Source organism: Molothrus aeneus, chromosome 1 (genome assembly GCF_037042795.1).
Source record: "Molothrus aeneus isolate 106 chromosome 1, BPBGC_Maene_1.0, whole genome shotgun sequence".
NCBI classification, from domain to species: domain Eukaryota; kingdom Metazoa; phylum Chordata; class Aves; order Passeriformes; family Icteridae; genus Molothrus; species Molothrus aeneus.
In genome coordinates this window covers 86,813,389-86,826,590 of record NC_089646.1, presented here as the reverse complement: position 1 = coordinate 86,826,590, position 13,202 = coordinate 86,813,389, and the positions used below count along the sequence as shown (strand labels likewise).

At 37.6% G+C, this 13,202-nt stretch overlaps 1 protein-coding gene across 2 annotated transcripts in view; it reads left to right on the top strand.

The window, feature by feature from the left end:
* GALNT1 (polypeptide N-acetylgalactosaminyltransferase 1) overlaps positions 1-13,202 on the top strand; it is an 88,170-nt gene that overhangs the window by 49,676 nt on the left and 25,292 nt on the right. For both annotated transcript variants that reach the window (XM_066560221.1, XM_066560214.1), the window contains exon 4: positions 645-819. In XM_066560221.1, the coding sequence (XP_066416318.1) occupies positions 645-819 (175 nt within the window). The remainder of the gene's footprint in view (positions 1-644; positions 820-13,202) is intronic.

The following is a 13,202-nucleotide window of genomic DNA, read 5'->3' as shown; positions in this document are numbered from 1 at the left end:
CATCAGGGTAATTGAGTCCACCTCCTGGCCCTGCATAGGACACCTGAGAGTCCCACCGTGTGCTTGACGCTCTTGTTCAAAGACTTCTTGAACTCTGTCAGGCTGGTGCTGTGACCATTTCCCTGGGGAGCCCTTTCCAGTGCCCCAACACCCTCTGGATGGAAAACCTTTTCTAATATCATATCTAGACCTCCCCAGACACAACTTCAGGCCATTCCCTTGGGTGCTGTCACTGTCACCACAGAGAAGACATCACTGCCTGCCCCTCCTCTTCCCCTCGTGAAGAAGTTGCAGACTGCAATGAGGTCTCCCCTCATTTATATCCCAGATTTTTCTTGCACATGCAGGCTTTCCTGGAAAAGTTGAATTTTCCTTTGCAGGAACTTTATAAAGTCAATTATGATGTAATGGTGGATAGAAATAAATCTTTATTGGTTTTTTACATGAATTGTGGTGTGTAAGTAAAGCTATTTAACTATATTAACTATTTCTGTTAAACTCCCAAATGTGAAGATTTGTTTTCACTTTCAAAACCTGGTGGGTTTAGGACTGTTCTAAATGTGAGCACTCCTACAGTGTAAATTAATTTGTAAACAAACTAACACAAGCTTCAAAGGAGTTAGTAACATTTTATTTTTTCAAAGTTCCAGAACCCATGCAAAAACCACATGAAGGACCTGGAGAGATGGGGAAGCCTGTGGTCATTCCAAAAGAGGAGCAAGAGAAAATGAAAGAAATGTTTAAAATAAATCAATTTAATTTAATGGCAAGTGAAATGATTGCACTCAACAGATCTTTACCTGATGTCAGGTTAGAAGGGTAAGTACTTTCTGTTGTATTTAAAAATGTACTCTCTTTAAATGAAGAATGTGTGAAGATTAATCCAAAAGAACAGGTCTCTAAGATATTACCATTCAAGCAAACAGTTGGAGGATTTCCTGTTTACAAGAATGGATGGACCAACAGAAACCAGTTTTCTTAAGTGTTATTTAACTTTGAATCTGATTATAAGTATGAAGCCTGGTAAGGGAATGGAAATTAATTTGGCTGAAGGAAAGTTAACTCTAGCATCGGCGTTTCAGGAAAAAATCATTTGTTTGAAAAATTCATGCATTGCTTGTAATGAGGCAGACTAAAATCCTGCCTTATATAAAATAAGAGATTGGGTGATGAGAGAAATACTTCAAAAATTTTCTTACCTAATGAAATGTGCAAAGGCTCATTTAGATTGCATTATAATGTTTTATAATATCCATCTGGTTTGGTTTTGATCTTGCCTCTAGAATATTGATCCTTTCAGAGCTATTTGAGTCATAAGTAATTAAAAAGAAAATTGTAGCCTTGTTTTAACAAAAAATAAGATTGCTTTACTCTCCTGGGACTATGACAGGATAGATGATGACTCCCCCCCACCTCAACCCCTCTTCTTTATGAAAGGGGCATTCAGGTTGAATAAAACTTATGAAACAAAATTTTCCTAATTATCTACATTATCTTCTTGCAAGAATAATTTCTTTAGAAGCTCTGCTTTGCTGCTGTATATACAAGGCCTAGCTCCTGGATGAATTGTTTTCATCTCCTCTGTCAGAAGATAATATTAGCAGAGTGAGATGAAGCTCTTGCTGCTTTTCATTTTTAATGAGTGATAAAGAACTGGTTTGTAGGTGCCTTCATCTGTTGTGATGAAAGTGATTCTGTGAGTTCCTGGTAGGGCTGGTGTTCTTGATGCATTGCTGGTGTTCCTAATAATGAAGGCATATTTTTCAAAATATGATTTCACAAGATTGAAATAATGTATTTTAATTTTTAATCGATTTTCAAATATGAAAACATACTTTTGAGGCTCTAAAAAGCTGACTTAATCGTTACCTTTGTGAGGTCTTGACTTTGAATTAGACAAAAATGGAAAAAGAAATTGTTGTAAACTATTAAAAAATTATTACCTAAAAAGACCCTAAAAATTATTACCATCACTCAAGTTTGCAAGCGATTGAAATTGCTCTTTCAAAATCCAGTTTAGCAAAATAGAAATTTTTGGTTTTCACATTTGGCTATGCTCTGCAGTTATTGTGTTTCACAGTGAGACATGTGCTATAAGTTTTGTAGTGTTGCATTTGCTTCTCTTTTCCATTTTTTCTGGATACAATAGTCTCATTATACTCAGAGTGTGAAAGTGGAATCTTAGTATAAAATTTTAGGTATAGTCTCAGGACAGAGTTGTTTTTTTCTGTTCTTGTAAGTTACAGCCAAAATTTTAACATTTATGTGTGTATGCATTTCTAGTGGTTTTTGAGACAAAAATGCTTCCCAAAAATCTCTTCCATTTGTCATCTTTTCAATGTGTACTTTATAAGGTCATGGTAATTAAGAAGTCATGGAGAATGTTAACCTTTCTCTGTCAAATTTGAGAATAATACTATGTTTACAATGCAAAGGTGTCTTAATCTGTATCTGTGGCTCAGTATTACTCTTTGAGAATGCTGTAACCATTTTCAGAATTGTGAACACTATAAATACACTCTGGTGTTGTGTGTATGTCTGATGAAACTATTTATCTGATTAGTCAAAATACTCCAAAGTCAAAAACACTCTGTGCTGCTGCATTAGTGGAATTACTTCTGTTATAATTCATTCTATCTACATCCCTGCTAATATGGAAATAGTTTGTGGAGAAGGAGAATGGGTAATTTTTAATCATTCCTTACCACATTTATGTGCCTACAGCACAGCTGCCAGTAGCGCTTTCAATCAAGGTTTTGAAAAAGCAGGATATGTTCAAAGGCACGCTTAGCTGTTCAACCATGTAATTATTTTCTTCACAAGTTTTGTGGGTTGCTTCCTTTAATGTGGTGTGGCGGGAAGAAGTGATTATTTCAAGTCCTCTAATTCTCCAGCATGTCAGTTTTTTTGAAGTACAGAAGCCTGCAGAGGTTTTGCCTAGCGGTTAATCATTGGAAAGCTGGTGGAATTAAGAGTGCCAGGACCAATTTGCCACATGTATTTAATGGGAATGGCATGACATGTCAGCTTGAGAGGAGTTTTTGAAGTAGACTGCTTCATCCTTCAATTAATTTCTAGTTCTGCCAAACCCCTATCACCTGTGCAAAAACAAGTGTGTTGGTCCTGGAGTGCTCATAGGTTAATCTCTGCAGATGATCCACTCTGGGCACCCTCTTTCTGTTTTGGCCAAGAAATTTTGTTCCCTTACTAGAAGAACAAAAATGTGAGCTTCTTTAATAACTTCTAGGCACTTCTCCAGCTAAGGGAACTCCTCAGTACAAGACATCTACAGAAGCTGGCATCTCTGCTCTGCCAAGTGTGCCCCAGCTGTATTTACAGGTTTATATCTATTTTTATTATTTGGCACAAAATTACTGCACACAGACACCTATAAAATCATTGACATGTGCCTGAATTGCTGGTCGCTTTGTGTCTGTAACCAGGAACATTGCTCTAGCTCTGTTTATTCCAGCTGAGTGTGATTTGCTCAACAGAAAAAGCTAAGCCAGAAGAAGTTTTTTTTAGCCTGGATACTTCCCTGAATCTGGACTGGGACATGTTAGTATAACAAACTAATATGATGGACAAGCCTACAACCTCTGGAGGAAAGCTGTTGCAGGGGAAGAAGCAGCTGTGCATACCAGATTGATTTTAAGTTGTTAATAGAATTATTCTTGCAAGCATGTCTTATTCTAGCCTGTGAATCAATCATCAAAGTGGGAGTTGATTCACAGTTGCCAGGAAAATATGCAGCTGTGGGCTTGACATGACAGCAGAGAGTAAAAGATGGATGATCAGGAACACTGGTGTCTTGCCTTGATTTTGCTGAAGATGAGGGAGACAATGAATAAAATAGGTGCCAGTGAGTAAAGTACATGCTCAGCTATGCCTGTGTGCCTTAGATTGGTGTTCAGACTGGAAAGTAGAGGGATTGAAAGCATGAAATTTCCACATGGTGTATGACTTGGTTTGGCTTTCAGTGCTGTTGGAGGTGACTTCAGAAACTGCTTTGCAAAATGAAGAATGAGTATTGTGTTCTAAGGCTGAGCTTTCCAGCCTGAACTCATTAGTTAGCAATTTGTGGAATATATAAAACTTTTAAGTAGACATTTGTTCCCTGTTGTGAGAGTTTAAACCAAATTCTGAGATTTTTTTTCCTCTTGAAAAGAGCTGCTTCAAACACTTTTTTCCCAGGCACAAGCAATCAAGTCTTCAAACAATGAAGGCATAGCTGCACAGAATGATTTTGTGTTCATGTGGGCTCTGGTTCCCACTGGAGCTGGTGATGCAGTGCTAGCAGGGTGTCATGTTCGCAGGTTGATGTTTCTTGGATTGGTGATGGGCTTCCCCAAGCAGACCTGCAGCAAGCAGGAGTATCCATGCTCCTTGCTGATCCCTCAGCAACCCTTTTTCCAAGGCTACAGGTTCTATACAATTTGTTGTAAAATATTTTCCTTTTCCTTTTTTCCAATTGGTATAATTTTGCCAGAATTAAGGGTATCAGGCATCTTATTATACCTCATTTAGTTCTGCAGAGAGTCTTGGATCTTTTAACTATCATTTTCTCAAACTGTCTGTACTCAGGAAGGTAGGTGTGCTGGTATTTTGAGTGCTATAAATCATGTTAAGGTGTAATCAGAGTTTTTAGCCAGATGACCCTACATATTTTGAGTCAGCTGTGTTTAAATCCATACAAATTACAACTTCAGCCACTTCATGGAAAAAAGAAAGGTGCATATCTCTGAGATCTTCATGTTTGACTGGTACATTAATGTTGTCAGATTGTATTATTGAAGGGTTTTTTTCTGGATCAAACTACCCTTCTCAGTTCCTGCTGCCAAGCTTGCTTCCACAATTGGGAGGAAGTAGACAATTTTCCAAGTTAAAAGACATTCTTCTATGTTATGTGTATATTGTGGAGTTCATGACAATTATGCTGGTCCTCTCCGAGTAAATCTAGTAAAATAGTAATTCTGACTGATTCTGTCATCTCTTTGGTTAGAAAGAACAGAATTTAGATTTCAGCACTGTTAATTAGATGATACAATATCATTTTTTTTCAGTTACCACAATGTAGTTTTCATATCTGTGCTTTAAAAATGTAATGTAAAAAAGTATGACATATGCATGTGAGAATATACTGGAATTCGGAATTTTAGCTTCTCAAAGCAAATTTATTTGCTCTATACTTTAGGATACTATAGTTGAATCAAAATATAACACATCCATAAAATTAGCACAATCTCAATGTGAGGAAAAGAGCTTGAGTAGAAGTATTCATAGTAAAACAAATGAAGGCACACATGCAAGAGTGTAGTCTTGGGACTCAAGTGGGATATTTCATGGGTGTTTTAAAAGACAGCACTCAAGGTATTTGCTTCTATATGAGGCTTGTGAAAGTGTGCTTTCTACTTAGTTATTTAATTTAGGAGAATAACTAAGGGGTAGTTTTATACTACATATAATTTGGTATGATTATGGACTGCAGATGAAAGACGTTTTCTCATCACTTCTGTTGATACTAATCTGATGATTGTGTGGCCTGGGTGTTTGCTGACTGGATGGACACCAAAAAGTGCAAAAAAGTATAGTTTGTTGATTCAGCAAACTGAAGCAACCCACACAGCAGCCATATGACCACCAGATCTGGTGGAAAGAAGGGGATGGGACAAAACTGTAATGGCAAAAGTTGGGTTTATTGCTTTTGGCAACAATCCACAATTGCACTGGATTTTGTGGAATGTGGTGGGGAGAAAAGCTTTCTTATAGGACCTGAGCATTAAAATCCCCATAAGGCCATGGGGATTTAAGCTCCATAAATCGTTATATACTTTGTGAACTTTGGGTAATCATTTAGCTCAGGTCATAGTAATGTAAAGACAATAAAAAAAGAGCAAAGTTGTCAACATAAGTGGTGGAAGACTCAGGAGCTTTTGACTTAAGCTAGAAATCCAGGCTGTTAATTAACCTGGCATGTGTAGAGAAATCTGCTGACCTCATCACCAGCAGCGTAACTTTCAGCAATGTCATGGACATCTGAAAGCATGTGAGGTATTAAAGACTTTTCCGTTCTTTCAAGCAGGAATGTTTTTTCATCTGGCTTTTGTGGTGCCTATAGCTTGTTACTGGCCCCTTGCAGAATCAATGTTTGGAATTGTTCTTGCTCACATTGATTTAGTGAGTTAGCTGAAAGAAATTCCCTATAAACCTTTTCCTTAGAGAAAGCTTAGAGGGGAAAAAATCACATTAAAAATCCGCTTATTTCCTGTAAACTGCTTTGGTTTTATTTTGGTGGTGGGAGGGGGTTACACTATACACACACAGATATATATATACCCAGATGTATATGTGCACAAACACTTGGCAGTCTCACAGTCTCATTCTTAATTGCAATCTTCCTATTCATGCTCATCCATTTTGGATGAGCTACCATATCCTGAAATTTATTTAGATTGTTAGGGCAGGTATGGAAAATAATTGGTTTAGAGATTTAGGTTCAATTTCAGTCTCTGAGGACAGAATTGGTTTTACTTCTGTCAAGAGATGCTTTTCTGTGATCGCTTTCAGGATAAGGAAAATAGTATTATTTTTGTGAAGTTCTGCTTGAATTCTGTAACCACAATGGTTTTAAGAACCATTTTGGATTTTGTTTTCAGGGTTTAAGAAGATTTCTACTTGACTCATGAGATAATGCGACCTTTCTTATATCCAAATCTTTGAGATCAGAAGAAAGGAAAATTTCATACTCTTGATGTCAGGTAAATTATGTAATACTATTGAAGGCAGATATTAAGCAGGCTGTGTTAAAATGTTTAAATAAGGATAAGGGATTTGCCTGCATCCAGGGCACCTGTTCAGAAAGAATAATTGAACTTGTGATATGAATTACAGAAAAGAATTCTGAATTACAGAAAAGAATTCTCTTCCTAAAAGGAATTGTTCTGATTTGATTGAAAGAACCAGATTCAGGGTAGTGTGAAGTTTTGTTGCAACCTTTTCTGCAGTGCTTTCTCTTTGTTCAGTTGCAAGTTAAAGGTGTGGTGGTATGCAAAATCTGAGTAGTGAAATGTGGTTTGGCATGTTACAACAGCTAGTGATCCCCTATCTCTCAGAAGACTTGCTTTTAGTCCTTTTAGCTGCATTGCTTCTATATGAAAATCAGATCTTTATCCAGCTTGATTGTCTTCAACTTAGGAACTTGGAGTGTTCTTAAAATTTATGGAAAAAGCAGATTTATTAGCACCCCCTCTTAAATGGTATTATGAGGCTGCTGCTTATACTCTATGATCTTTGTGGGTCCCTTCCAACTCAGCACATTCTGGGATTCTGTGATCCAGGAAAGACTAAGTCAGTGTTTACCAGAAAAACACCACATGACTTGAGTCTTGGTGGTTCTTGATGTAGTGTTTTGACTTTTTCTCTGACACCCTGCTACAAGGCATTCTCCCTTGATGGAAATATAGGTCAGTCTCAGCAGCTTCAGGGTGACTCTCAGAGTCTTATTTCAAAACTTGTTCTCACCTGGATTTAAGTAGAGAGGAGGTTTCTTGTTGGGCATAGCTGTGCCTTGGCTCTATAACATTAACTTTATTGCAGGCTATAACTTAAAGCACATGAACAGGTAAGCAATGGAATACTGACATTTTATAGCACTGCAGTGGTATTCATCAGATATCAGTAATTAAACCTGAAGTTTCATGAGGGGAGTTCAGATTTTCTGATTTTGTTTTCTATCGATCTGGAATTAACTTTTTTAACCTCAAAGGAAAATAAATGTATGTTTTCAAGTCAAAGGATACTGATGCTTACTTTCCAGAGACTCTCAATGTATTTTAATACTGAAATGTGAGTTGTTTGTACTGCATCAGTAATATGAAACAAATTTATTACAGAGGCTGTGCTGTGTAGTATTTCCTCAATACTTCAGCTCTAACCTGATTTTCAGCAAGGCTTGGATTATTCCTATGTGTCATTGTCAAATTTAAGTCCTGAGGTGCAGTTTATTTATAACTGCAGTTTTTATTTATAACTGTTGTTTGTAGTATCCAAGATGAAAGATTGTATTAAATTTGTAAGATGACTAAACATGCTTCCCTTCCTGCCCCAATCTGTTGCTAGTTCAGCTTTCAAAAATGCATTGGCACTGTGTTATCATGCTGCACGTACGAGCACCAATCTGAGCTCCACTGGGATTTCCCAACTGAGCTGCTCAGTGCACAGGAGACACTTCTACTTGTGTTCCATCTCTGTCCTTTATCAGAGTGCTCTGGGCTCTGTGCACTGGACTAGAAAACAAGGATTGCATACATGTTTTACTGCTGTTAATGTTTTTGAGCCATTGTAAATTATTGCTCATGGCTTGTTCCTTTGAAAGGCTGGTGGAACAGGGAATAGAACTGGAAAGAAGTAGAGCAAATCATAGCTCAGGTAGTGTGTGACTCTGTTAATTGTCATGATTATTGTTTTGAACAATCCATGTTAAAAAGAAGTTCCAATGTGTATCTTGTTCTCTTATTTCTCCTCTGTGGAGAATAACATGTTGGCAGCATCAAAAGGGGTAGAAATCTGCCCTGTTATACTTTAGAAATTTAGCATTTATTTCTAATGTGGACTATAATTATGGCCTCATCTTCCTAGAAAATTATCTAAAATTTATTTCATATTTTGCCTCAGTGAATGAGGTTTTCCTCATTGTGTGTCACTGCATAAGCATTATGGTAGGGTCTAACTGATTTCCTACAAGACCTCTTCCCTGCTTGTAGCTTTGTTTGGGATGTGATTTTTTTTTTAGTCTATGAAAAGGTATTTAAGAGCTATCTAAATACTAAATCCTTATTTTTCTCTTTCAGAAATGATTTAGTATGCTTTTGAAGGGTGTGCAGAGATCACTACTAACATTGTAAATATCTATCTTTCAAGACTTGCCAACATTACACATGTAGCACTCAATCTTGGGTTTCAGGAATAATTTCTAAGTAAATTGATCCATGAATGCAATTTTAAAATATTGATAAAATGCCAAGTGCTATTCTGTAATAAGATGGCTGCACAGTTGCAGGGTTTTTCTAATGTCATATTTGGAATATTTGTCAAAGACCCAACAGTAAAATGAGAGAGGCAGCATGAGGACAGCACAGGTGTTGTCCCAAGTTTCTGGAGTCTCTGCATGCCTGGCTGTGGCCAGAGTGAGTAGCTTTTTTATCTCTGATTGGACACTGAGGGGATCAGATAGGTATCAGAAGAATTTCGCCTTCTGATGAATTCAATTGAAGCATCTTGTAGGATCATCTGGTAGATTTCTTCTGCCCTTGCAGTGGTGAAATACATTTGTTCCCTTATTCCCTCACTGTATGAGAGAAGAGGAACTTCCAGTTCTGTCAGATGTTGAGATGGACTGAGTGTGTATGGTTGTGATGTTGTAGAAAGTGCAAAATGAAAAGTTGTCTTCTTTGCCTGCAAGTTTGTGCTGAAGCAACAATTAAACTCTGAGATTTAAGGGTTTAATTTTATTTGGACATAATTGCTGTACTTGTTGTCTGTTCTGGTTATTTTTGTAATGTCTCCTGTGGACTATTTGTACTCTGGGTTGAAAGAGAATGTAGGAAAGCAGTTTATTCAGAGGCTCTTCAGATGCATTTGAAGTAGCATCAGGTAGTTTTCAAGTGGTTATACTTAGTCCACTGAATAAAATTCTCTCAGGTTTTTTGTCTGAACATCTTCCTAGATAAAACCTGCAAAGCTTCTATGAAAGATTCTAATTACCTTCACAAAGAGTCACAGTAATGGACAGACCAAACAAAACTCATAGTAGCTTTTAGCCTTTCATTTAAAAACCTTTTGTAATGGACATAAAACTTTAGATTCTGGCTACAGGTGGTCAGGGACAACATGTGTTTATTTTACTGTCATTGTTCTTCTTTAGCAGTGTTACAGATAAATGCTAGGATCTGTCCACCTTTCTTTGCTTCTAGTCCATTAAATTTGATTTCGAGTTATAAAGTATTCTGGCTTCTAACACTGCCCTGTGTTCTTGGGGAGATGTGGACTAAGTATGTAGTTGTAATGAACTGGGCCAAACTATTCTCATAGAATAACAGAATCACAGAATAATGGAACAGTATGGTTTGGGTTGAAAGGAACCTTAATGATCATCTAGTTCCAGCCCCTCTGCTCTGGACACTTTTTCCTAGACTGGATTGCTGAAAGTCCCATCCAGCCTGGGTGTGAACACTTCCCAGAGTCATCCACAACCTGGGCAACTTGTTCCAGTGTCTCATCACCCTCGCACTAAAGGATTTATTCCTATTATCTAATCTAAACTGACCCTATTTCAGTTTAAAGCCATTCTCCCTTCCCATGTCATTACAGACTCTTGTAAGAAGTCCCTCTCCAGTTCATTTATACCTGCTCTAGGTCCTGAAAGGTGCTAGAAGGTCTCTCCAGAACCTTCTCTTCTCCAGGCTGAAAACCCCAGCTCTCTCTGCCTGTCTGCATAGGAGAGGTGCCCTCAGACATCTTTGTGGCTTTCCTCTGGACTTGCTTCAACAAGTGCATGTCCTTCTTATGTTGAAGGCCCCAGACCAGAATGCAGTACTCAGTATTCTGAATGTATGATGCAAGATTGCAAAAAGATAAAATTCTGTGAAGAGTAAGTGTGAGCACCTTACAAAGGTCTTCAGAGGCAGAGTCATGTCTTTATAGTGGTGTTTTTGTAAAACAGCTTTACAAAGCCTGGTACTAAACTTAATTATTTTTTCTCACATCTAATTTGGATGGGGCATTAAAAGTCTTTGATAATTTTAATTCTATTTCTTATGTAATTTCCCCTTTACTTCTGTTGTGGTTTGACCTCGACTGGCAACTAAGCCCCATGCAGCCACTTGCTCACTGCCCCCACAGTGTGCTGAGGGAGAGAATCAGAAGAGTAGAAGTGAAAAAACCCTGGCTTGAGATATTCAGTTTAATAAGGAAAGCAAAAGCCACATGTGTGGCAAGGAAGGTGGTACAAGGAATTAATGCAATACTGCCCATGGGCAGGCAGGTGTTCAGCCATCTCCTGGGAAGCAGGGCTTCATCACCTGTAACAGCAACTTGGGAAGACAAATGTCATTACTCTGTATTTTAACAATCTGAGCTATTTTTTTTCTGTCTCTGTATTTAAAATATATGATGTTTTTGGGGAGTTTCCACAATCTAAATAATATATGGAGTCACATTAGTTGAGAGTTTGCATAATCTACGGTGAATGCTGTAGATTAAAGGAAGGATGATGCATTCCATGAGGAGTAGACATTCTCAGCTGCTGTTTGGAGTCTTCATTAAATCACTGGGGATGGTATGCCTTCCTAATATTATGCACTCAATTTTAAAACAGTTTGAGGCATGATCCAACAAAAGGAACATAATGTATTAGTAGCTCATTAAAATTCAAATTGTCCTTAATTCATAGCCTGTGTGTCATACCCCTCATGGTTTTATTCTGCTTCTAATGTTGCATAACTTGGTTGAAACTAATGCTTTATTTTAAATTCTATAGTACTCCTTTCTGGGGTAATTTGTTTTCAAATGAAAGACAAAAGAATTCTTAATTTAAATGTTTGTTAATAGAATAAAACATGAGGTTTCCTTAGAACGCTAATGTCTAATCATGGGCATCAAGTGTTCTATTTTATTTGTCTTATGTTCTGCAGCAATATATTCCTGGGGCAGAAGGAGTTACCAGTGTTTTCAGAATTCAAAACAGGAGGCTTTATTTGTATGTATTCATAGCAATTTGTACAGATATAGCTAAAAGGTATATATATAGAAGGGCAGGTAAAAGAAATACTAAAAAACAGATCTCATGCTTTCAACCCTTTCAATTGTCTTGCCTGCATCAATGAATCCAGAATCATTTCATACCAAACACTTGTTAAGAACTTTCAAAAATGCCCAGCCAGTTTTGTTATGTGACCACCCCTGTGTTACTCCTGGCAGCCTTTCAGGTGTTGGTAAACACGTGCCATGGGTTAAACCCCGCCAGCAGCCAAGTGCCAGTGCAGGGTCACTCCTAACCTGTTACCCCAGGAAGGGCTGAGCAAAATGGAGCAAAAATTCTCTCTCTATTCTCTGGAGGGTGAGAATAGACACACTCCATTTTGGCAAGGTGGAGACTCACCTTCTGCAGGACAGAGAGGAGGAATGCCTTGCAATGGGGAGGAGGGTCCCCAAAAACCTCCTGTAGGCCTTCCTCTTACTGCTAAAAAGCTTCCCCTCAATGGGAGATCTCAAATGTTTCGATATATTTATACTTCAGACAGTGCAATGCTGTATAAACATTGTAGGCCCTGAACACTTGGCTGATGTTTATACCAGCTCATTGATTTGAGCTCAGTAAAATAAAATCTTCTGTAAAACCATGATAAAAGGTAAGGCTGAAGATGAGAGATTTCATAGTACAATAGTAGATCCTGTGGCTATCCCAGCATGATATTCCTGGTGAATGACACATTGTTACTTTTTTTCATAGAGAACTGCTAAGAGGCTTCTCTCAACTTTTTTACAAATATTCTTCCAAAAAGTAGAGGAGCAATTGGTAGATTTGTATTACTATTGTAGCTGAAGGTCTACAATCAGAAACTTATTTTCTGGTCTAGGGAGCAGTGCAGCAGAAGGAATAAAACATTTTGGGTTTAAAGTAGCAAAGTAGACTGAACAAATGGCAAACATGGCGATAAAATTATTTGGCTTATGATTGAATTTTTCATCTGAAATTCATAGTGTTTTTGTGAAAAGCTATTTTATTTTTCAAGGTATACCAAATAAGTAGCTTTTTCAGTTGGCATGCATTGCAAGTTTTTTGTTTTGTTTTTTTTTTTTTTAACACTTGAAATAAATCAAGATAACATAGGGATATATGGGAGCTTTCCATAAAGATTTTATAATGTTCTGTTCAGTGTGATGAATAATTAAATTTGGCATCGTTGTGTAATAAGTAGGCATAATATTGAAGGCAGATAGTGCCAGATCCGACTGCTTCAATTCTCAGAAATGGTTTCACAGAAGCCCTTCCAGGTATTTCTTCATTTGCACCTGGACTTACTGATCCTTTCTGAGATGTCTGTGCATGCTGTGCTTTTGTCACCACCTCAGAGCTGAAATGCTGGTTTGCTGTGAGAGCTGTTCTGAGAAGAGCTCTGGCTAAATGAGTTATCCAGCTAATA